General features: G+C 40.7%; 1 protein-coding gene across 1 annotated transcript in view; it reads right to left on the bottom strand.

Annotated features, from left to right (window-relative positions):
- The window catches only part of COL22A1 (collagen type XXII alpha 1 chain), a 211,400-nt gene that overhangs the window by 45,168 nt on the left and 142,502 nt on the right, over window positions 1-23,730 (bottom strand). Inside the window, exons 24-36 of the mRNA XM_042808661.1 lie at window positions 21,752-21,805; window positions 21,315-21,368; window positions 20,269-20,322; window positions 18,478-18,531; window positions 18,031-18,066; window positions 13,943-14,005; window positions 12,707-12,760; window positions 10,215-10,256; window positions 8,605-8,637; window positions 5,040-5,093; window positions 4,534-4,587; window positions 3,329-3,382; window positions 1,047-1,100 (exon numbers count right to left, since the gene is read on the bottom strand). Of these exons, the coding sequence (XP_042664595.1) occupies window positions 1,047-1,100; window positions 3,329-3,382; window positions 4,534-4,587; window positions 5,040-5,093; window positions 8,605-8,637; window positions 10,215-10,256; window positions 12,707-12,760; window positions 13,943-14,005; window positions 18,031-18,066; window positions 18,478-18,531; window positions 20,269-20,322; window positions 21,315-21,368; window positions 21,752-21,805 (660 nt within the window). The remainder of the gene's footprint in view (window positions 1-1,046; window positions 1,101-3,328; window positions 3,383-4,533; window positions 4,588-5,039; window positions 5,094-8,604; window positions 8,638-10,214; window positions 10,257-12,706; window positions 12,761-13,942; window positions 14,006-18,030; window positions 18,067-18,477; window positions 18,532-20,268; window positions 20,323-21,314; window positions 21,369-21,751; window positions 21,806-23,730) is intronic.

Below are 23,730 nucleotides of genomic sequence, written 5' to 3'. Positions count from 1 at the left end.
CTGTGGCTTCCTAACACACCAAAATGTGTAAATATTGTAGAGTTGCACTCCATTTTAAGACATTAAATGATGTTTTGGCAGCATAAGATTGGACTGACTTCTTCTCTGCGTGGACATGATGATTATTTTCTTTTAAATATCAGTAAAAAATATTTACTTATATCAGCTTTTATAAGTAATATATTGGCATTAGTGGTAAAGAAATTTGCTTAAAGGATTGTAAAATTGAACAAATTCTTCATTTTAGATATCGTCTTCCAATCTGAAATGAAATCATTGTGCTAATACAATTAAATGAAATGTAGATTAACAATTAGGAGAAAGGCAATTTGATATTATTTGGACTGCCTAGTTGACAAACTGCCTTCAAGAGCCTTTGTGCTAAACCATTGTTCCTGAACATATTTCAACCTGAGGTCTAAGTGTTGTTTTTCACTTACTCTACTGTAATTCTAAAGAAATCCCAAGCACTAAATAGAGAGTTATAATGGTGGAGCAGGGAGTAGAGTTACTCTAAAGGTTTCTGTGCAGACATGAAAAGCTCTGTCAGGCACGATATAATGATGGTGATGAATACCTACTGAGGTAAGAGGATGTTGTACATCTTCAAGGCACTGATTGTAGGATCTAATATTTACATATTTTCATAACAAATATAGGAGCTTACTATGCAATCTTGATATCAAATAGTCATGTTTTCAAAAGGAAAGGACAAATGGAAATGAGGTGAAGGAAACAAAACCAAAGAGACAATAAACACTGTAATTTTTCTCTTGAGGAGCTGGCAGAAAAAAATGTTTTTTTACAATTTGAAGAGGAGTGAAGCTTTTCCATGCCTCCCTGTTGTTACAAATGAATATGAAAATACGTTTCATAGAAACACCATTCCCAGGTGCCTCCACATCTTTTGATTCAAAAAAGTAAAGAAGTGTAATGAAACACAGCCTTTTGAATCTGATAGTAAACCCCCACAGGAAGAAAATCAAAACATTAAATAAAGAGACCAGGGCACAGATGAGAAAACAAATACACTGGTGCTTACATACCACATTTCCTGGCAATCCTCTTGGTCCAGGAGGCCCCACTGGTCCAACTGCACCCTTTTTAAAGAAAGTGAAATTTATGTACATATGTAATTCACAACTCGTACCACCATAGGAACAAGATGTTCTAAGTGGAACTGAGGTTTATGTCATACAAGATGTTGTACAAGCACAAAGCAAAAGAACAGCATTTTTTTGAAACACTTTGAAGTGTAAAGAAGCATGAAAAAATTAAGAAAAAAAAAAAAAAAAAAAAAAAAAAAAGATTCTCAGAAGCTTAAATTACCCACATCAAACTAAAATCCTAAGTCCAGCTCAGATTCAGGAAGAAAGGTCTGAGCCCAAAACATCAAAAGAACAGAGAAAAGTAAGTTGATTTAAGATGAAAATGAAAATCTTGGCCAACAAAATGTGCTCTGTTGAAAACAAAAACCTGAAAAATACTCATTTGTGTTAGATAGAAAAGCATCACAAATCATTCAGAGTGTTTTTGTTCTGAAGTACAGGTATTTTCATCTGCAGCCCTATTCAGTATGTATGCCTCCAAACATGCACGAGGGACATGGGAGGAAATATTTTCAGATTATGTCCCCAGAGAGACATATGCTTGGGGTTACAAGCTGTAGCTAGACATTTTCTTCTAGGCCTGACAGTATCAAGCCTAAGTCATTATCTCTGGAGTTACTCATCACTCTACACAGGCCAGGGTTCACTTGCTGTCACAGCTTCACAAGGAAAAGTGTTTCTATCAGCATTCCTAAGCCATTCAGGATAAAAACAGGCAGACTATCTAAAAACATCTGCACTGGCAAAGTGAAATAATGTTCCTGACTTGGAATACAGAAACCCCTCCTATGGGAAGATCTGGGTAGCAATTTCTTGCAGAGAGACAACACAAACAGCTGGGAGATTGTGAAAATCTTCCACAGCACAACTATGAAGAGTATTCACAGCAAATGGATGACTTTCCATCAAGCTCACTGTAAGAGAATTAAAGGTTTCCTCATTACTGTGTTATTTGCAGTTACTGGTATGTGAGTCAAAAGAAATGTGGAGCAGCGGCAGTCTGTGATGGGATGGCAAACAAAAGGCATACGTGTGCATTTCCATATCATTAATGCTTTCCAAGCCACGTTATGCTAATCAGTGAACAGGTTTAGAGGGAGTGCGGCACCCTTAGCTGCTTTTCTCCACATGGACTAAGGAATCCTTCAACAAAAGACGATGGAGACTTGAGGAAAGGCAGTTGAGAGTCTAGGGTCAATGCACTGCTAAATACAATGTCTGAGCACAAATCCAAGCAGGAAAATCATAAACACAAAGACACAAGGAGAAACTCAGTGCTCTAGGATTCTTTGCTTGGATTGCCTATGGCTTTCTTCTCCCATATACAAACATATAATCACAGAATCATAACATCTTTTGGGTTGGAAGGGACCCTTAAAGGCCATGTAGCCCAACTCCCCTGCAATGAAAAGGGACACCACAGCTCAGTCAGGTTGCTCAGAGCCCTGTCCACTCTGACCTTGAATGTCTTCATCATCATTTGGGGGGTTGGACTCGATCTCTGGAGGTCCCTTCCAACCCCTACAATTCTGTGATTCTGTGATTTAGTGATTTAGTAATTCAAACTCCAAAATTATCATCTCTCCCAGTCATTACTTGAATGAGTTCTTCAGTTTTCCTTCTCTGCTTACAAAGAAAGTATGTGGCCTTTTATTCAGACACAAAAGGAGTATACAACTGCTATAGTAATAAAACAGGGCTTGAATCTTCAGCTGTTCTTTAGCATGTAGTCAGACAATAGTAGCACTCCGTGGAATACAGGCCTCAAAAAGTGGTACATAATGATTCCTCTGGTGATGAGACTTTATTAAAGAAAGCAAAATTGACTACGAAACCTAAAACCAACTGTTATCAAAAACTAATTCTGGCTGCTGCTGGGAAGCTACTCCATGCACCAGCTGACTGCCTGGGCTGGGCTGATAGCACGGTGCAGCAGCAAGCTCTGCCTCACTTCACTCAGAAAAGTTGGCTTTTGTTAGAGAAGGAGACTTATCCAAAAAAAGGACAAACAACTTAGAGCTGGCTGACTGGGGCATTGATTGGTTTTGTGCTGCTGCATTTGTTTGCCCACCAGCAGTGACTCTTCTTTCAGCTGTATTAGGATGTGCCCTGCTTCCAAGCAGCCTGGGACCATGAATCAGCAAGGCAGGGAGGGACTTCCAAGTCCCTTTAGGTGTGTTATTGCCAAGGAAAAATGCTGCAAGGGAACAGCTACTCACAGCCTCTCCAGGGGCTCCAACTTCTCCTCGGGCTCCTTTCTGCCCCTTCGTCCCCTGTGAAGGAGGAAAAGAAGCACCAGCTGATTAGAGATGGGATGGGAATGCCTGCCAGACAAATAGACTTCAGGATGCCTGAACATGTACTCAGCTAATCAATTCGCAGAGGAGTTCAACGGCTGAGGAAATGGCTCCCAGTTCTCTATGCAGCAAGAAAATGAAATATAAAAATAAAACCCTGAGACATAAGAAGAATTACTAATGACTGATCAGCTCGGAGGCTATTTCACTGTACTGCATGTTGGAACTTGCAGACATTCATCTAGGGGAAGCTGCTTCCTATCCTCAGGCCAACCTGATGCTTCCATCCTAGCTGAACTCTGATGGTCTCCTTGCAAAGGGGAAGTTTTGCCTGCAGTTCTCAAATACTAATAATCATTTAGAAATGGTCAAAATAGATTACAGTGCAGTGAGTTTGCTGTGGTCCTACATACTACTTAGTTCTTTCATTAGGATTTTGGCATGACAGAATGGAGTCTATCCATTGATCTGGTCCCCCTTTTAGCAAATGTTACTTGAAAGTTATACGGTATTATGTTTGTTCTTGTTTTTTTGTGTGACTGTTTTCATGATGCAAAGACTGCTATTAAGCAGTATTTGCCGATTATCCCCAACTAATAGATGTGACTTGAATGCAATACAAACGAAGACAGAATAAATAGCCTTCTATGTTTATATGGAGACATACCTCAGTGGTACATGGAAATACTGTGCATGAGCCAGAAATTTTTCAGAAGATAATTAAGATTATAAATCCATTTAACATGAGCAATAATGCTGTCAGGGTTAAGTGAGCTGGGGTTGAGTCTGAATGCTCTGCAACATTTTGTTAATGTATTGCAGTAACTTATCAGTGAGACCTGTGCTTTGGTGGCACAAATACCAAGTGCCCTTGTGAAGGAGCCTAAAGTTGGAAGAAGACCCTAAGATGATACTGGTCTTTCCTCAGATATCACATATTTCTGCTTTGAATCTTCTCATATTGTCCAACATAAGCAAATACCTGTACAGTAGTCCCTGTACTTAGAACGATGTAGGAGAAATGGGATGTTGGTGTACAGGGAAGGAATTATTCACAGTGAGATGCACCATGAAGTCAACCCTCTCTGATCATACCAAAGATTTACTTTAAGTTATGCTCTTCTTACCTGGAGTCCTACAGCTCCTGGGACACCCTGTTCACCTGGGATCCCCGGTAATCCCTGCAAAGACAGAGGCACAGGCGGAAGAGCTGAAGGAAACAGTTCAATTCTTCCCTTCATCAAAAGATGTTATTCCTCCCTCACACTGAGAGAAGAGAGAGTGTTTTTTATGCAGGCTGGGACTGCACAGCTCTCTACCTCTCCTGAGAGCTCCTTCCAGAACAGGAGCAGAGCCAAATATAAATGGAGTAGCCAACTGCACTATTTAGACTCTTCTCCCATACTCTTCTTCTTCTAGCCATAGGGTACAGAGCTGAAAAATTAGGTGCTTAATTTCATGTGATCTGTCTTCCTGTGTAGCCAACACCAAACAACCCTGTGGCTATTTTTGATAAGAGAAGATTCCTGACTATGGAAAGAGCATGTCCCACACTCTCTCTCCAAAAGAGGCAGCTCTCATGTCTTCTTACTAGAATTTAAAACTAGCTTAAGAAACACTTAGCTGTACTTACAGGTTCTCCACTTGTTCCCCGATCTCCTTTCTCCCCTTTGGGTCCTGGTTCACCCTGATAAAAAACAAGACAAATAAAACCAGAAGACACCCTAATCTTGTTTTGTAAGAGACTCATTTGATCAGATATCCATTTCTGGCATTGAGTATCTTCCTCAAAGGACTTTGGAGATTTTGTCTAGACTGCTAGGATTAGTATATTACTAATTGCAAAAATATTCAGTTTTAAAAGAGAAGAGTTTTCCTTCATTGAGAAAAGTAGTTAAAGAATTTGCTGTCCTCAAATTTGATCAGTTCTGCTCCACTTTATTAATAGGACAGGTGACGCATCCAACAGCAAAAGCACCAGGGCCACTGCATTGCATTGTCTCTCTGTGAGACCAAAAGCCTAAAGCTATCCTACAGCATGGAAAGCATCTTACATACAAACAGATTGTTATTTCACCTTTAAGACTGAAGGAATTTTGAGCACTTCCTGAGATGTATATTACACAGCTTTTCCAAATCTCTAGTTCTGCCAATAATTCCACACATTTGTGCAACTGACCCTCGCTCCTGCAATGCCAATTCACTATATCATGCACAACCATTAATAACTAGTAGGAGTAATTTATCCTTGTTCTTCCTCATTAAAGGTTCTTTCAGACAGGTGTTCATCAGCTCTCTGTTGAGCTCTATAATAATAATCAGTAAGCCCATATTTCTGCTCTCTATAAGTTGAATGGAACAGCACAATAACAAAACTAGCCAGAGAAAACCTGACGCTACTTGCATCCCCACATTTGCTTACTTATAAGATCATATGTATTCAGGCAAAAGCAATCATCATTTATTTATTAATTATCATATGAGGTGTTTCAATTATGCAATCAAAAAACAGGAAGAACAGCAGCAAATTAAGCTCCCCCAGCAGACACACGAGGAATAATGGTCAGTAGAAATGCAGAACCCACAAGCAAATCAGTCTGTGTTTTATTCACATCTGCTATTTGCCGATCATTTCTGCAACACCTGGGAATCCAAAGTCTGTTTGCAAATTGTTCTCTATCAGACAAAATAAAAGTAATAGCATAAATATTGCTTATGCCTGTTTTTATTATGCATTATGAATAAATATTATGCTTTGTAAGAAATAATTTGAGGAATTTCACTTTACAATCAGCACCCGGTGAGACCAACTTCCAATCAGGCAGTCCCTGATGCCATCTACTGGCCCCCTGAAGGATAGTGCAATCGCATGAAGCACTTAAGAGATCCTTTATCACAAACTTGCTCAGTTGTGCCTGGAATTTGTTTTGTGCAAAAGAGAAGAGCAAAAAGGCACAGGCAAATGGTAATAAATCTGTAGATAAGGATGGTATAAAAGGAAATAAGGACATGTGTTATTAGGGAGAACAAGATTGCAAAAGAGAAGAAGCAACTCAAGAGGTAAAAAGAGGATTTTTTAAAATACTTTTAAAATACTTTTTCCTACATTTTCCCCAATATTTGACTTGTCATTGACATGTCAATGCAAAATTGGAAAAATTCCAGACTGATGTCTTTGCACAGCCACAATCCTTTGATTTCCTATCCTACCTGTAAGTCCTTCCCAAATTTGCCGAATCCGTAACTGCCCACAGAGACCATTAAGTCTTCCCACCAATGCTGCACATTGCAGACACCTCTGCCCCTGGCAGCTGGACTTAATCAGCTGCCACCTACTTCTTTCCTACAGCTCAATGAACAGAAATGCAATGGTGACAACTAACAGCTGCTACCAAGATGGGCAAGATCTGTGCTCACAGCCTTCCTGACCTCCTCTCTTGGCAGTGTCGTCCTGTAGTTTCAATTAACGCATTCATCATTTTTGTGCCATTTAGAGGAAAGGAAACAGTGGGGGCTCAGCAGTAACCAGCTGCAGTGGGAGGTGGAAGGCAAGGTGAGGAGCCATGTCCTGTTTTGCTCCTTTCTAGCCATAATACCTGACCTTCACTGTGATTCTCACACACCTCATCTCCAAGAAGTACTCAACACTCTGAATTCGCTGGTCTGAATATACACGGCAGAAACCTTTCTACTGCTCTGCTGGGTCATCAAATTTCTGCGGAGCCCACAGCACAAGCTGCACCAAAAGCACACAACTGAGCTGTGGTGATTGACAAAGAAGAGCTCAGAGTCACTTGGTTAGAAATTTCCCATTTCTGACAATTACTGTGGTGTGTTTTAAGTAAAATTGATTTAAGCTAATAAAACAGAGTAATGGAGGTGCTGTCTTTTATTCACAATGTTTTTCTCTTCTCTGTCTATGTAAGTCACTGTCTGTTCTTATACACCACATAATCAGTGGAAAGGAGCAGCAAGAATTTGGAGATCGCATTACAATTTTCAGCACCCTGCTAGTGCTGCAGTCTCTAGAACATAATCAATGACAATCTCCTAAGGCATATCACCACCTTCTGGCACCTTGATTTCTAAAGCTGCAAATTAAAGGTAACCTCCCTTTCTCCTCCCAAAATTTGCAATGCTATATGCAGTTCTGTGCAATGGTGAATATCATTACCATTAACTTGCACATGGAGAAATCCCAGTGATCTGACCTGCTGACACACTTCAGGCCTTTTAGTCTTCACAGTCTTGCAGCTCATTTACAAGAGCAGTGCACTCAAAACTAAAGAGAAAACTCCTGTGACTGCAGCACTACAAAGACCTGTAGTTGTAAGTTGTCATTATTCTGCGTATTTCACAGAATCATTAAAGTTGGAAAGAACCACTAAGATCATTCGGTCCAACTGTCAACCCATCACCACAATGCTCATTAGCCATGTCCCTCAGTGCCATGCTTTTTGAACACCTCCAGGGATTGTGACTCCATCAACTTCCCTGGGCAACCTGTTCCAATACCTCACCACTCTTTCAGAGAATAAATTTTTCCTCATACCCAATCTGAACTTCCTCTGGTGCAACTTAGGGCTATTATCTCTCATCCTGTCACTAGTTACCTAGGAGAAGAGGCCAACCCCCACCTTGCTACATCCTCCTTTCAGAGAATTGTAGAAAGTGGTAAGGTCTCCCCTGCAGCCTTATTTCCTTTGTATATATAGCAGCAATCTATGAGCTAAGGTGAAGAAAGAACCAAAGAAATTGTCACCAATTCCAGCACTACCTCACGTTCCCATTTCCTCCGTCTCTAAAAAACTTGTCATGCACTTTCTTTTTTTAATGCCACATTTGCAGCCTACTTCTGCCATTTACATGCCCTAAAGCCTCCTGATCCTTAACAAGCTTATCTGCATACCAAAGGTATGATCTTAAGTAATGCCTGTTAATTCCCATTATGTACTCTACAATATATTCCTCATTTAAACAGTGGACAGAAGAAGTTAGTTTGGATGCTGGTGTAATCAGGGCAGCTGTGGGCTTCTCATCACTGCTGGTTAACATGGTGATGTCACACAGAACCACACCCAAACTGACCTCCTAATAAAAGCATTTAAATAACATTGGAATTACCAAGATACTCTAACAGACCTTGGAGACTTAGAGAGAACAAGGTAGAGACCATTTTTATTAGAGACATTACTTACAGGAATCCTAGGGTGTGGGGTGAAGAAGGCTGTCTGGAAAAGAAACAAAAGCATTAAAAGAAACACTGTCTATTTTCCTGGAAATACAAAAACTTTTGTATTCTCCTTGTCATTATAGATAACTCATTCTATGTAACCATTAGAGGGTTTATAAATGAGCAACTCACTGTAACATCCTCAGTATCATTAAACTTTTTAACTCCAAGGCTGAGCTCTCTGTTTTGTACCACTTATAAGATACCCCAACATAACTGGTTGTCTTACGACATTAGTCATCCTGAAGGAATGGCCAAATATAAAAGGACTGTAATCAGTAGAGAGAAGCAGCATCTATTATCAAAATTGACAAAATCTGGGAAAAAAAAAGAAGTCCTTAAAGAAATGAGAATGTGCTGAAATTGTTAGCTATCCTTACAGATGAAATGGAAACTCATTTTCCCTACAAACACTGGAAGGTTGAGCTGTCAGGCATATTTTTCACACCTATCCTTAGGATATAGTATTTATAAGCTTTATTTTCCAAGCTTTTAATCAAGAGAGGTTTATTCTCAGTCACAATCTTCTCACATGATCATATTAAGTACCCCTGGTCACAGACGAACGAGGCCCAGCTGAACGCAAGGAAGAAATCATAATACCTTCTCCACTGCTGTATGAAACTTTACAGCTGCTGGATTCTCTCCAACAGATTCTGATTAAAGTTCTCCTTATGATCTGTGAATGAGGCAGCTGCAACCAGCTGTGGTGAGTAAAGCTGAAAAGTGGGTATTTGACACTTTCTAGAGGATCTGTAACAGGGATTAGCCTTTCTGTTGCAGTGAGAAGCCTGTTCCAAGTGCTTGCTCCAAACTGCTTACTCAGATTTTGCTGGAGGGAACTGTGAGGCTCTCTGAGTGCCTGGAGTTAATTCCATAGTAATTACACTTGTACATCTGAAAGGAATTGTTCAGGCTCATTTAAGAAACAATAAGTTGATGTTTTCATGTGGTTTGTTTGTTTCCGTTCTAGATCCAGTTCTGAACCCCAAACCTATCAATTTCTGTTAGGAGAGTCTTTCTGGGCTTTCAGCACAGCATGACACTGTGTACAGCAAAGGCTACAGCACTGCTCTTCCAACCCGTAAGTTACTGTCAGCGAGAAGTGAAGCCCACTGCTCTTCTTGGAAGAAGAGGAATTGCTCACCACAAGAGTAAAGCTGTTGTTCATAGATATCTTCTCCTAGTGAATCAGTTTTACCACGAGGTCTCAGGTAGGAAAAGCTAAATCACCTAGAAAATCAGCACAAATATGCTCTTCATCTTCTCCCTGATGATATTCATCATCAGTTCCTACAGCTGCTAAGCATATCAGAAGTTCAGTTTAAGTGCTACCATGAAACAAGTGCACAGAAAAGAGCTGTTTGTGAAGAAATAGAAAAGTGCTTAACCTCTAAAAATTGTACAAAAGACCAATGCAACTTCATAGAGCTTCTTTCGAACCAAAAGAGATGGTCTGAGAGTAAGTCCTAATGTTTCAGCAGAGAGGCACAGATCTTGTAAAGCTTTGTTTCTGAGGCACTTATGTGGCAGAAGTATGACGATGCTGTTTTTGCAGCACAACATCTTACTTACTGTTCCTGGTGTGCCTGGTGGGCCAGGGGAACCTGTGTCACCCTAGAGAGAGAAGAATACAATTATGCATATATAAGGTGAGAAAATAACAGTCAACATTTATCATTCAGAAGATACAACACTGTCCGATGAAATGTAATCTTAGGGCAACTGTAGAATTGGCATAGAGCTTAATTTGCATTTTGGCTGAAGCCTGTCAGAGTTCTTGATAGGAAGGCATGTTTTAGCTAAAACTGTTAAAAGGGTGAAAGTAAAGCCACCACCTCTGGGTCTTTCCTAAGTGGCTGTTAGGGTCCACCTCAGCGCCTGTGGACCCAGTCTGGAGGACATGGCCTCCGTTTTCCCCTTTCCATGCACACCACATTTACAAGTCTCCTGAGTGGACCGATATGGACTCACCACTTGCCTGATATGCTGGCCGAGGCCCAAGGTTTCCATCACTTGCCAATTGGTCCACCTTGGTTTGCTAACAAATGCACATGCACACCCCATGCACACTAGCTTCGAGGAAGATACAGACATGGTCAACCAGTAGCCAGCACCCGGTATATGGGCTGTAATACGTGGTTCTGCTCTACCCAGTGGTGCAAAGCCTCATCCGTACCTCACTCATACCAGTCTCATCCTAGTAGACGGTGGGAGAACACAACATTCCCATACCAGTGGCAGAGAACATCATAGAATCATTAAGGTTGGAAAAGACAACCATGAAAATTTAGCTCAGCCTAGCCCAACCATCATGTCCATTAAACTATGTCCATAAGTGTCACATCTACAAGTTTCCTGAAAACCCTCAGGGATGGTGACTCAACCACCTCCCTGGGCAGCCTGGTCCAATACCTTACTACTCTCTGAGAAGACATTTTCCTGATATCCAGCCTGAAAGTAATAGAAGATTTCAGCATCACAGACTGGAGGTGTCCACTTCCCCAGCCTGACTCCCATAGCTGGCACCCACTCCACTCATAGCGATCCACTTCTACCTTTTGGTTCCTCCTATCCCCCTTTCCCCTGTATCGGTTTGAGACCATATGGGGTTGAACTCTGTAGCTCCCTCCCCACAGCCCTGTTAATCTTCTCAGTTGGAAAGTTCAGTTAATTTTTCTGTAAGTGGCACATGCAGTTAGTAAGAATGGGAGATGCTTCTGGTCAAGCTTCAAAATCATCAGTCACATAACCCTGCTGGAACAGACACCGCTACATTTTTATAAGTTCTTCTCCATTAGTGTGACTGAAGTGTCTTGGTTCCCAACCCTGCCTCCCGTATTACCTCTGGTTGCACTGAAGAAGTTCCTTGACTGGGTACCCTCAAAGGAGCAGACACTCTCCTACAACATACACTTTAAAAATCTTCTTTTGCATATTGAAAAAATCCTGTGTTTTTCATCAAAAATATAACTTCCTCATTCCAATTCTCCCCCTAATTTTTGAGTCAAAATCTATAGGGTTGCTGGAGTATCTCATGAGAATCATAGTCCAAGTATCTTAGCTGTCACTGGTCTTTCTTCTGGCTGTGCTCCATGGACAGCTTTAGTCCCCCTGACAACTGAAAGCCAACATCTATGAAAAACACTAGTTAACCTCCCAGAGACAGGAACTTCATGCGCTTTATTGGAAATGTCATTTGACCGCCCATAATAGAAGTGCCACTGCCACAGATGGTCAAATTTGCTATTTAATTGAAGGCTGCTGTATCCTAGAAGAAAAATAAGGAGGCACATATTTCCCTATGTCTGAGACAACTATGCCAAGTCATAGTTATCTGCAAGATCAATGCTTCAGTTTCACTTCAGCAAAGATTTGGTAAACATCATCTCTTTCTAGTCCTCCTGTTTTAACTATAGCGATGTTATGATGACAGAAGCATAGACCGTTCCTTACTGTCCTATCACACTGTTGGCAGGCACAGAAATGTTCTTTGATTTCAGGCTTGTTTCTATCAGCCACTGCTAGAACAAAGAAAAATCTTCTCTCTATTAAAGAAACTGATCTTAGATTCCATCAACAGCTTACTATTTCTTGTGTTATTCAATACATGGTTGTATCTCTCACACACACAGTTTCTTCTGCTGCATCTTTGTAAGGATTATCTCAGAGACTCCAAAACTGCTAATCCACACAAGATTATCTTCTCTATCTCTTGTCTCTAAGCCCTTTTCTCTTTTCTTATGTAATGGCAGGTATTAACAGGACAAGGGGAAATAGTTTTAAACTGGAAGAAGGTAGGATTAGACTAGATACCAGGAAGAAATTATTTACTGTGAGGGTGGTGAGACACTGGAACAGGTTGCCCAGTGAGGCTGTGAATGTGCCCTCCTTGGAAGTATTCAAGGCCAGGCTGGATGGGGCTTTGAGCAACCTGGTCTAGAGGGAGGTGTCCCTGCTTATAGCAGGGGGTTGGAACTAGATAATTCTTAAAGGTCCCATCCAACCGAAACCATTCTGTGATTCTGTGATTCTATAAAGAGGAGCATGCTTATTTAATGACTCACCTTTTCTCCCCTTTCCCCTTTCAGTCCTGGGAGACCATCTTTTCCCTTTCCTCCCTAAAAACAGGAAAAGGAAAGTAGTAAGTATGCACGATTTGATTTAATCAGTTTCATTTAACACTTGCAGTTGACCTTATCTGTCCTTCAGGATGAAGTGTAAGCAATTAAAAGGGTAAATAATATATTTGAAATGGCTTCACAAAATTCACAGTCTTTTCAAAAGCCAAATAATAGTAACCAATTTCATGGAAAGGAAAGCACCAATCTTGAATCAATTTGCACATAAGTCTTGTTGACTGATGCAGTAACAAAGCTCAGAATGTTCCAGCTGAACAAGAGAAGCAGAACACACTTAAGACTTATAGGGGACACTCATTCTACCAATTTGTTTATGCTGAAAGATTTCTGAGTCATCCACTCACTAGTGCCTACCTTTTTAATCACCTAGGAAACCTGGTGGCCTGAATAGGAGATGCTTAATAAGGATGATCTGAATATTCCTTGAAGTGCATACACAAATGTATATATTCAGTATTAAAATAGGAGATAGCTGACCTACATTTATATGATTTCATACATAGAGAGAATATATTATCTCTATATATATATATCCTACACTTTGATGTAAATGTAATACAGCAAATCAAACAGGAAAACTTCAGTTGATTGTAAATCTTTCTTGCTCACATTCAAGCACATAGTTAGCTATCAGAACTAATGGCCTCTTTGACCACAGCCAAATTTACTGCCATGTCCAACTATTTTCCAGTGTGTAGGTGCCTGTGAAGGTCTGCAGTTGGCCAGGACCTGGGTGGAATTAAGTCATTAGATAAAAATTCAACCATCTGTAATGTTCTCCAGCACTTGTCGCTTAGTGACGAGAAATTTGGGATTTTAGTAGTTTTTATTTTTTTAATGTTCTTAAGTCATGTAGATACATTTGAAAATGAGGCTTAAAGGGTCCTGTGCTTCTTCTACTGCCTAACTAGGAGTATGACACCAGTCAAAATCTTCTGTGTTCAAGATAGACATAGTTTATTAACATCTCCGCTGCAGTTAGCTATGGTCACGAGGCAATGAAGTACCTCTTGCAAGGGCTACTTGGTGGTCTTCCTAGGTGTCAATCAACTGTTCATCACAACAAGATCACCAAGAGAAAATAGTATCTAGGGACACTTGAGATAAGTCCTCCTGGCATCAAATGGACAAATAAAATCAAGTTATGGCTCAAAGATTCACCTGGTCTCCTTTTTCTCCTCTCAGTCCAGGTAAACCTTGAAGACCAGGAAGACCCGCTTCACCCTGAAAGTGAGAGAAAATCATGAGTGAAATCCAGGAACGTGAGTGAAATCCAGGAACTTTCATCAAGCATGGCTTCTATTAAAGAACTTCATTAGTTTCAAATGCAGTTAAGAATGAAAGAGAAGACTGGTGGGTTTTCACTCATTCATGTCAGATTAAAAGCACATCAAGTCTGACTCGCAGGGTATATTAATCTAGCCAGTGTCCTTATGCTAGGAAGGATGAATCCTTGATTTAGCTGTCTAATGGCTGATACTAGATGGTGAATTGTTAAGCATTCATAATGTCTGCAGATGTTTTCTTCCTGATACCCAGTTACACCATGATATATGTAGGCTATACTGTAGGCCAGAACCTGCCCTATTTTTCGTGTGTGATTGATTCTACATGCAGCTTGCTGAGAGAGAGAACAGGATCTAGTTTAATTATCAGATAATTTCTTTTTCTAGGAAAATCATTACTTAAAACAGCAGCTAAAACCTCTTTTCTTTACTTTTTTTTTTTTCTTTTCTCTTTGTATTGGTAAGTGATATCATAAAATTTAGGACATATTTTCTTTGTACTGTTCCATAATAGCACCAAGCAAGCAAACAAAAAAGAGCACCTAAAAAAATAAATCTGTTATTTTCATCATTGAGGATCTGGTATACTCTAGCAATGCAAACACAATACTATTAATCTGAATAAAAAAGATGTTACCTGACAAGCAAGTCTAGAATTTTCTCAATACATCTCATGTTTCCATTTGTTTCTGTTTCACACTCACTTTTCAATTTCTGCTCTCTGGAGTAATTGTAATCTCTGTGCTACGTGGTTTGTTATAAATATAACTAAAATTCTCAAATTTAGCTCCAGACTGAACCAGATTGTCACCTGAAAATAGTCACATGGTGCATCATATATCGTTACCCTGCTACCCACATTTGCAGTGCAGTATCTCAAATGATCTCAGTCATGGACAGAACCCAACTGCAATATGTGGTGTATGAATATGAACTAAGAATTGCCAATCCCGAATTTAAAAAGATTAACCCTTTATGGCAAGTGTCTAAGCATTATTATGGTGTAGATGCAATGAATGCAGAGAAATCAGGTCAGGAAAAAGATATTTTGCTAACCAAGAATAGCTGGAAACATCAGGATGATGTTTAATGAAGTTTGAAAGATGGTGATGTTTGGCGACAAGACAGAGTGATGATTTTGAGAGCCAATGCAGTATCCTCAGTGATGATGAGATCCCAGAGATTGTAAGAAAGATGAACATAGGGCATAAAGCTAAAGAGGGAAAAAAGAAGGATCTGGAGGGGTGATTTACTCTGCACCTGGCATGATGGCTGCAGATGGAAGTAGCCTGTCTCTGAGGGGGAAGAAGATCTTAGACAAGGATCTTAGCTGAGAAACTGGTGGGACTCACTGAAAGGTTTTAAACTATGTATGAAGGGGGAAGGGAACACAACAAGGGCCGCTGGGGTTGAGAAGGTTTTTTGAGGGCTTGCACCAAAATTAATGGGCAAAGACAGTGGAGTACACAGGGATCGATTAGGGCACGGAGATGCTGGAGATGCTGCCGTTCTAGGGAATCCTAGATCCTATATAAAGGCGGTGAGATGAAAAGCCCAGCTGAAGTGCCTTTATACCAATGCACAGAGCCTGGGAAATAAGCAGGATGAGTTGGTGACGAGTGGTGTCCCCCAGGGCTCAGTACTGGGACTGACACTCTTTAATGACATTGACAGTGGGGTTGAGTGCACCCTCAGCAAGTTTGCTGATGACACCAAGCTGTGGGGTGCAGGTGATACACCTGAGGCACAGGATGTCATCCAAAGGGACCTAGACAGACTTGAACAGTGAGCCCAGGTGAACCTCATGAAATTCAACAAATCCAAGTGCAAGATGTTGCACGTAGGTTGAGGCAACCCTCATAACCAATAAAAGCTGGAGGATGAAAGGATTGGGTGCAGTCCTGCTGAAAAAGTCCTGGGGGTACTGGTGGATGCAGAGCTGGATATGAGCAAGCAATGTGCCCTTGCAGCCTAGAAGGCCAACTGTGTCCTGGGCTTTATCAAAAGAAACATGGCCTGCAGGTTGAGGGATATGATCCTGCCCCTCTACTCTGCGCTGGTGAGACCTCACCTGCATCCTAATGTGGAGTACTCAATACAGGAGTGACGTGGACCTGCTGGAGTGTGTTCAGATGAAGGCCACAAAAATTATCCAAGGGATGGAACATCTCTCCTACGAGGACAGGCTGAGAGAGCTGGGGCTGTTCAGCCTGGAGAAGAGGTGACCTGATAGCAGCCTTTCAGTATCTAAAGAGGAGCTACAGGAAAGAAGGGGACAGACTCTTTATCAAAGTCTGTGGTGATAGAACAAAGGGAAATGTCTTCAAGTGTAAAGAGGGTACATTTAGATTGGATTTAAGGAAAAAGTCTTTTACAGTGAGGTTGGTGAGGCACTGGCACAGGTTGCCCAAAGATATCACTGATGCCCCATCCCTGGAGACTTTCAAGGCAAGCTTGATAAGGCCCTGGGCAACCCGATCTAGCTGTGCATGTCCATGTTCATTGCAGGGGAGTTGGACTACACGGCCTTTAAAGGCCCCTTCCAACTCTAAGGATTCTATGATTCTATGAGCTCAAAGACAGGAAGGGAAGATAAAGGTGCCAATATGGATCTGTTAAAAACTCATCACATCAAATCCACCCAATTTCTTCCCTTGATGGGATAACTAAGCAGACAAGAAGACTAAACAGACATCACATTTTTGTGATGTATCTTGACATTAGTAAGATGTCTGACACAAGACAACATGATGCGCTCATTAGCAAAGTACAGAAACACAGTGAACAAGAAGGCTCTCTGGAGGGTGGTGCAGAACTGATTAAAAACAAAAAAAAACAAAAACCTACATTCACACATCTAGCCGTTACCTTTCAGATTCAGAAAGAGATGAAGCCTTCTAATGGTCTATACTTACTATTCAATATTTTAATTTATAAGTGAGATGGTAGAAAAGAGAACACTGATATAATGTGTGGAGAATATCACCCTATAGAGAGAGAGGTGTTTTAGAAAGTGGGCTTAAAATTCTAAAAAGCTCTATTCAATATGGAAAAATTATGAGCAGTTCCTAAAATTGTTTTGGCAAGGAGAAACTAGCAAAATTCATAGAAGTCTTCTGTGTGAAACTTCTCTTTCTTCCTGTGCTCCTACTCCAGCTGGTTGCATAGATAGTGTGTGTTCAGTTTCATTACAAACAACAACATTGGAGCACGGGACCATTCTTTTCCTTCATCTTTATAGAAGTCTGGATTTAGAATGGTAGAAGTGAGAGATGACTGAGGATCTGAGACTCTTCCATTGCTGACTTAAACTCTGTAACCCAGTATCCAAAGACGTATGCCAAAGACAGAAGACTATCTTACATAGATATCTCTTTCTACAGATTTTATTACTGAGTTGAAAAGTTGGTGTGCGGACGACAACATGAAAATAGCTGGTTAGTGCTCCACACTGGACTCCAGACAGCTGTGTGCATTAGGAAATCCCAGGATGTTTCCCTGCTTCCTTGCTGTTATTTGCTGAAACTTAAATCTTACTACGTAATTATTAAGATAACTGTGTAATTTCTGAAGTTACGTAGGTTTATTTCCTAGCATGCATTTATGATCCAGAAATGACTGCATCGCCCTTTGCATCACATAAAAAAGTTCATCAACATCCAGAACCACCACCAGCACACTGGTTTAGTGTGAAGTGAAGGAAAAACAATCACTTTTATGCAACTCTGCCTTCCTTTTCTTCCTTATCTATCAGAAACAAGATGACTGAATTTTCTGAGATATAAACAAAATATTTGCATATTTGATCTGGAACCTTACTTTGTGCAACCATGAGCTTTATCTGCTGACTTGCACTTTCCTCGGCAAAAGAAGTTATTGGCAAATGGCTTTGTTACTGCATGGGATCACTTTGCATTGCTCTGACAGGCAGGTGTTGTTGCTAGCACCATTTTTTCTGCTCACCTGTTCACCAGGTTGGCCACGGCTTCCTGGTTCACCCTAGAAAAGCAAAAGCACAAAGTTAGCACTGCAAGGACCCAACTTTTTTTGCAAGAATGCTTCCTCTTTAGTAAATCGTGTCTTCTACTGTCCTAGTTCATGTTATTCTATCCATTTTCTGTAAGGCACTGAAATTGTCTTCTTTGATGGCTTGGGACCCCTGGCCACAGAGACCCAATGCAAGGTCCAGGTCACATCTTCCTATACATATAGACAAGAGAAAGGAGCATCAAACAGGGTTTTGTATCTTGGAATGCAATGAACAGTGAAGGCACTGAGTCACATCTGCCCATCCTCTTATATTTCCAGCCTTAGAGGATCCTTACGCTCCTGACTTCAGTACAAGGCCTTCTAAAATCACACCTTGAATGATTCAGTGGCTGCAGCAAACTTAGAAACAAAATTCTTTACCTTAGGGCCAGCTTTTCCAGGAAAGCCTTCCTCACCCTTTTCTCCTTGTTCTCCCTGCAGGGAACATGAGAAATTAATATATACCTTGCAGTGAAACAATGATGAGGAATATTTTGACTCAGATCCCCAGCATCAGACTGAGGATGTAAATGGAGCCACATGAGAGTATCTTTCCTGTAAAGTTTTAACCACTTCAGTACTATTTGTGGACACATCTCCAACAATAATCACCCAACTAGAATGTCTCTAGAATAACACAAAGTTAACCACTGTTACTTTAAAGATATCCATACCAAATTACCTGAAAAACAAAATATCTATTCAGTTTCTTCAAACTGTATGTGGTGAGAAGGTCTACATTTTCCATTAAGAATAGAAATAGATAACTGTGGAATTGGAGCTTTGGCCATTGGGACTTTTTGAATTTGATCTGTCATTTTGGGTAGTGTCAGGACAGTGAGCAGAAACTGGTGGATTAAGAACAGAAATATGCTGTGTGTATATTTCAGACTGCACTCAGAAGTGCAGTCAATACTTCACAGAGATCGGTAATTTGTTATATTATCCAAATTCCTCACTTCATCAGTACACTCAGGCTGAGGAATTGGGTTTCAAGTATAAATATGGTGGGTTCCTGGAAAAATTAGGAGTAATGATAGCCAAGCACCAGAGCTGAGAAGATCATTGCTGATGCAGTGCTGCTGCCTTGGACTTGAGGCAGGTTATAGTTAAGTACATATTCCAATCTAGTGCAATTGTTTGGAGCTGTTGGAGTGGGTCCAGAGGAGGGCCACAAAGATGATCAGAGGGCTGGAGCACCTCTCCTAAGAAGAAAGGCTGAGGCAGGTAAGGCTCGGGCAACACCACACTGCAGCCTTCTTGTACTTAAAGGGAAATTATAATCAGGTTAGATTAGATGTTAGGGTGGAAATTTTAACTCAGACAGTGATGACACACTGGCCCAGACTGGCCAACAAGGCTGCAGATGCCCCACCCCTTGCTGTGTTCAAGGGCAGGTTGGATGGGGCCCTGCACAACCTCATCTGATGAGCGGCAGCTCGACCCACAGCTGGGGGTTGGAACTGGATGAGCTTCAAGGTCCCTTCCAACCCAAGCCATTTTTGATTCTATGATTTCCTAGATTGACTTTTATAGATAAAATATAGTTCATTCCTTTGTCACTTATTTGCGTGACTATAGGAACTCAGCAAGAGTTTCTCCTGCTCAAAATCTCCATTTTCCAACTGCAGAGATAACAGATCAGCAGAATAAATTGACTTTCCTAAATCTGTCATTCATATGAACTTACAAACAGGGCACAAGAGGTAGGAAGGAACCAAGAGCCGCCTCTCTTTCACACGGCCCCACAGAAGACCTAGTGGTCTATTTTCTTTCCAGCTCTTCAAAGAGGAAAAACAAATGTATTTGGGGCCTGATACACTCCATTGTTCTTTGTGCCTTGGACATGTGCCCTGACTTGCCAGCCTCCTTGGCTTCCCACTGTGACAATAGAAGCTTCTCTGTCTGCTATACTCAGTTGTGTCTGCTGAATAAAACACAGTAGCTGAAGACTGGAAGAGGTCTCTGCTGTATTTTAATCCAGCTCAGTCTTCACAGGGACTCAGTACAGAACAATGACATCAGCTGGCTTGACCCTGGAGCTCAGGGCTGGAAAAAGGTGAGGTATATCTGACCCTGGAGATCTGCTTCCCTTTCAGCTTACACTTTCTAGCTCGCCCAGAAAAGCTGCCTGGGCAAGCTGGTTGTGCTGGTGTATGTGGTGACACTTACCTTTTGACCTGGAAGCCCAGGTAGACCATTTAATCCATCTTTGCCAGGTGAGCCCTAAACAAGAGAGAAAATTACCAGCTCTTAGAGCCTGCTCCTTAAATTCCTAACAGCAAGATCAGAAAAAAAATGCTGAGTTCATCCCTCTTGCCACTAACCTAAGTTTAAGATTTGTTAAAACACCTCATGTACCTTCTGCTTTTTTCACTACTGAAACTCTAATTACCCACAGTTTCTGGCAATGCATGTATCTGCTTGGCTGTATTCAGTATGACAGTTTTAGTGACTGACCACATGATGTCAGTGTTGTTACAGACAAACAACAAAGTAGAAGTTTTTTATGAAGAGTGGAGTCTTAACTTCAGAAATAGCGTTCTCTGTAAATCTCTATTACCTGTAGCTGTAGCTTTTCAAAAACATCTTTCACTTTTTAAATATCAGTAATTTCTTATATATATATATATATATATATATATATACATATACATATGCATATACAGGCTGGCATTACACAGCATAGAGAGACAGAAAGATTCAGCAAAATAAGAATTAAAATGACTTCTTGCAATACATTTAAATGGTGAGAAAAAGTTTTGTCCTCTTTTCAGGCATCAGTTAGTCTCTAAACACTGCAGGCATAAAGTGGCACTTCTCAATACTAAATATTTCATAATGCACCTTTCCTGACTTAAGAGCCAATAGAAATTGCAATGCTCTCCTATAATTACAATTATAAGTATTATAATTGTAATTTTAAGGCCTGATTTAAGAAATTTCAGTTTGGATGAGTCATATTTTACCAAATGCAAACCAAGTTTTGAAAGGTACTGTATAAATCATCATAGTCCCAGTGTGCAGGAATAGTACGGCTACTTCTGGTATGCCAAAAGGCATCAGTCTAATGCCTGTACTAAAGGAAACAGTATTGGAGCCAGTACTAAAGCTACGTGTGCAGACAAGCTGCAGGAAAAGAAGTAAAGAGTTTAGGAGTAAAACATGTACGGTCACAGAGAGAAGGGAGGCAATGCAAGCTGTCTCTCAAAACTTACAGCTGGTCCTGGCAGTCCACTTTTACCAGCAACACCAATTTCTCCTGGCAGTCCCTGAAAAAAGAATCCAGCAGATACAAAAAAGCATTAATATTTCTGCCCTTTACAGGCTGCTTTCAATTCAAATACAATTGTCCCTCCCAGAGTAGTCAGGTCTCTGCCATGAGGCATCCTGCAGATATTGACTCATTTGCTGGTAGAGCTAACATGGTTCCAGTACCCGGTGCAGTTGTCCTGCAGGGCCAGATGGGGCTTTTCATGGTGAAAATACAACAGAAAGCATACATTGCCAGAGGCACTGACTCAGTTCCCACTGAAATTCAAAGTCTAAATCTAACATTCTCCTGAAGTGTTTATGTATTTATTTATTTATTTTTATTTTATTTTATCTCTTTGATGTAAACTAAACAACAACAAAACCAAGCCTATTTCCTTACTGGTGCTCCAGGTGGTCCAGGGGGTCCAGCAATGCCTGGGGGCCCTGGAGGTCCCTGTAAGAGAAGCAAAAAACAGTTCATTAATAACCATGATAGTGGTAGAAAGCCTCAGGCCATTCCTGTGCGCATCTGGGGCTCTGTTCCAAACAGCGTCAGCTTCATTTTATTAACTTCTCTCCTCCTAAACCTGCAAGATGCCAAACTGAGCTCCCAGGGAACCGTGCTCAAGAGCAGAACAGGATCTCCTGCTTAAACCAGTAGTTACTGTTGCTACAAGTTGAGCTCCATCCTGGGCTACACTGCAAGAGATGGAAGCCATTCAAGACAGAGCATCCAGCCTACTTTAATCTTAATTAATGGTACAGAGGATATAGTAAATCAGGTATTTTAAAAGAAATACCCCACCATTTTAGTGCTCTGTCTTAACTCTGTTGAGAGTGAAATGTCCTCACAAGCTCATACTTCAATGTATACATTCAGCTTCAAATACTCTACAAGTCTTACTCATGCCCTTGCAACAACTATTTCTCTTGGGAAAATATCATCTGAATAGATATCCAGTTTTCAGAGGGATTTATTTCTATGCTTTGGTAAATTGTTAAAAGTGAGTTCCTGGCTGAAGAGATTTTTTTCCATACTTGATACATCGCTGCTTGAGATATAGAGGTATTTGTTACCTTCAGCTTTGCTGACAAGAAAGATTTTCTCCTTTACTTAAAATGAATCATTTGTTCATGTGTTTTTTTGAATCAGGACCTAAACATATAGCATAAGGATGAAAGAGAAATGGATACACAACAGAATTGAAACTTTAACCTCATCTGTCTCCTTCAGACTTTCTAATACCATGGTTTAAGTTATTTTCAGTTTCCAGAATAGAAGGAGTTCTGATGTTTGCACTCCAAAAACACAGAAACAAACAAACAAACAAACAAACAAACAAAAAGAACAATAAATCCAAAACCAACCAAAGAAAAACATATCAGGAGGACATTTTTCACTCAGAGGGCAGTGAGGCCCTGGCACAGGCTACCCAGAGAAGCTGTGGATGATGCCCCATCCCTGGAGGTGTTCAAGGCCAGGTTGGATGGGGTCCTGGGCAGCCTGAAATGGTGGTAGGCAACCCTGTCCAAGGCAAGTGAGTTGGAACTGGACTATTTTTAAGGTCCCTTTTAACCTAAGCCATTCTGTGATTCTATTACATACACCAACCTATGCAAAAAATTGAAAGTGAGCAATCAGTACAAGATAGAAAATGGTCAGTCAGCTTCTTCTTTGCTAGAGCTGTGTTACAATCCAATAACAAAAATTACATCTTTCTGTGATTATCAGTTATGGACCAATATTAACATTTAACATTTAAGAAAAAATGTAGCTGGAGAATAAAGTGGCGTAAACAAGAATGAACAAGAAAATTTTGGTGTCAAAATTTGATAGAGGAGATCGTGGATAAGCTGTCATTTTAAAATACGCTTGTAAAAATCAGCCAGAACAAGTAGTACCATCTCACCAATAGATGGTGCAAAACAACTAAAAAGTGAACTAGCAGATGCACTTGGCTTATATATCACCCATAATCTGTTTCCATTGCAACCCAGTCCAGAACAGACATAGAATCATTCCACAAATAATGTTAGTATTTGTAGAGCATCTCAAGTGCAAGCACAGTTCAAACATCTGCAGGAAGATATGCCTTGGTATCTACTGACACTGCTGACATAACTTCCGGGGAACTTAGTTTCTGGTTTAGAGGATGAGGTTTCAGATGCCATTCCAATCCTGTCAGAGGCAACTGGATGACCCCATTCATCATTTAGAAGAGGCTTCACCATTCAAAACAAGAATCACCATCCAGTACAAGAAAAAATGTCACACTGTGCATACAGTCAGAGGGCAGCTGGATGGAGTGGCCTCAGATGTTAGGGCCCGCTTGGCCTCACTCTAACCCTACAAGGGTGGTAGATATAGTTGGTATGGGA

This window comes from Centrocercus urophasianus, unplaced genomic scaffold, assembly GCF_019232065.1.
Source record: "Centrocercus urophasianus isolate 14NV4802_14NV808 unplaced genomic scaffold, USGS_Curo_1.0 seq_11, whole genome shotgun sequence".
NCBI lineage: Eukaryota > Metazoa > Chordata > Aves > Galliformes > Phasianidae > Centrocercus > Centrocercus urophasianus.
The sequence above is the reverse complement of the archived record's forward strand: the minus strand, read 5'-3'. Positions and strand labels throughout refer to the sequence as shown.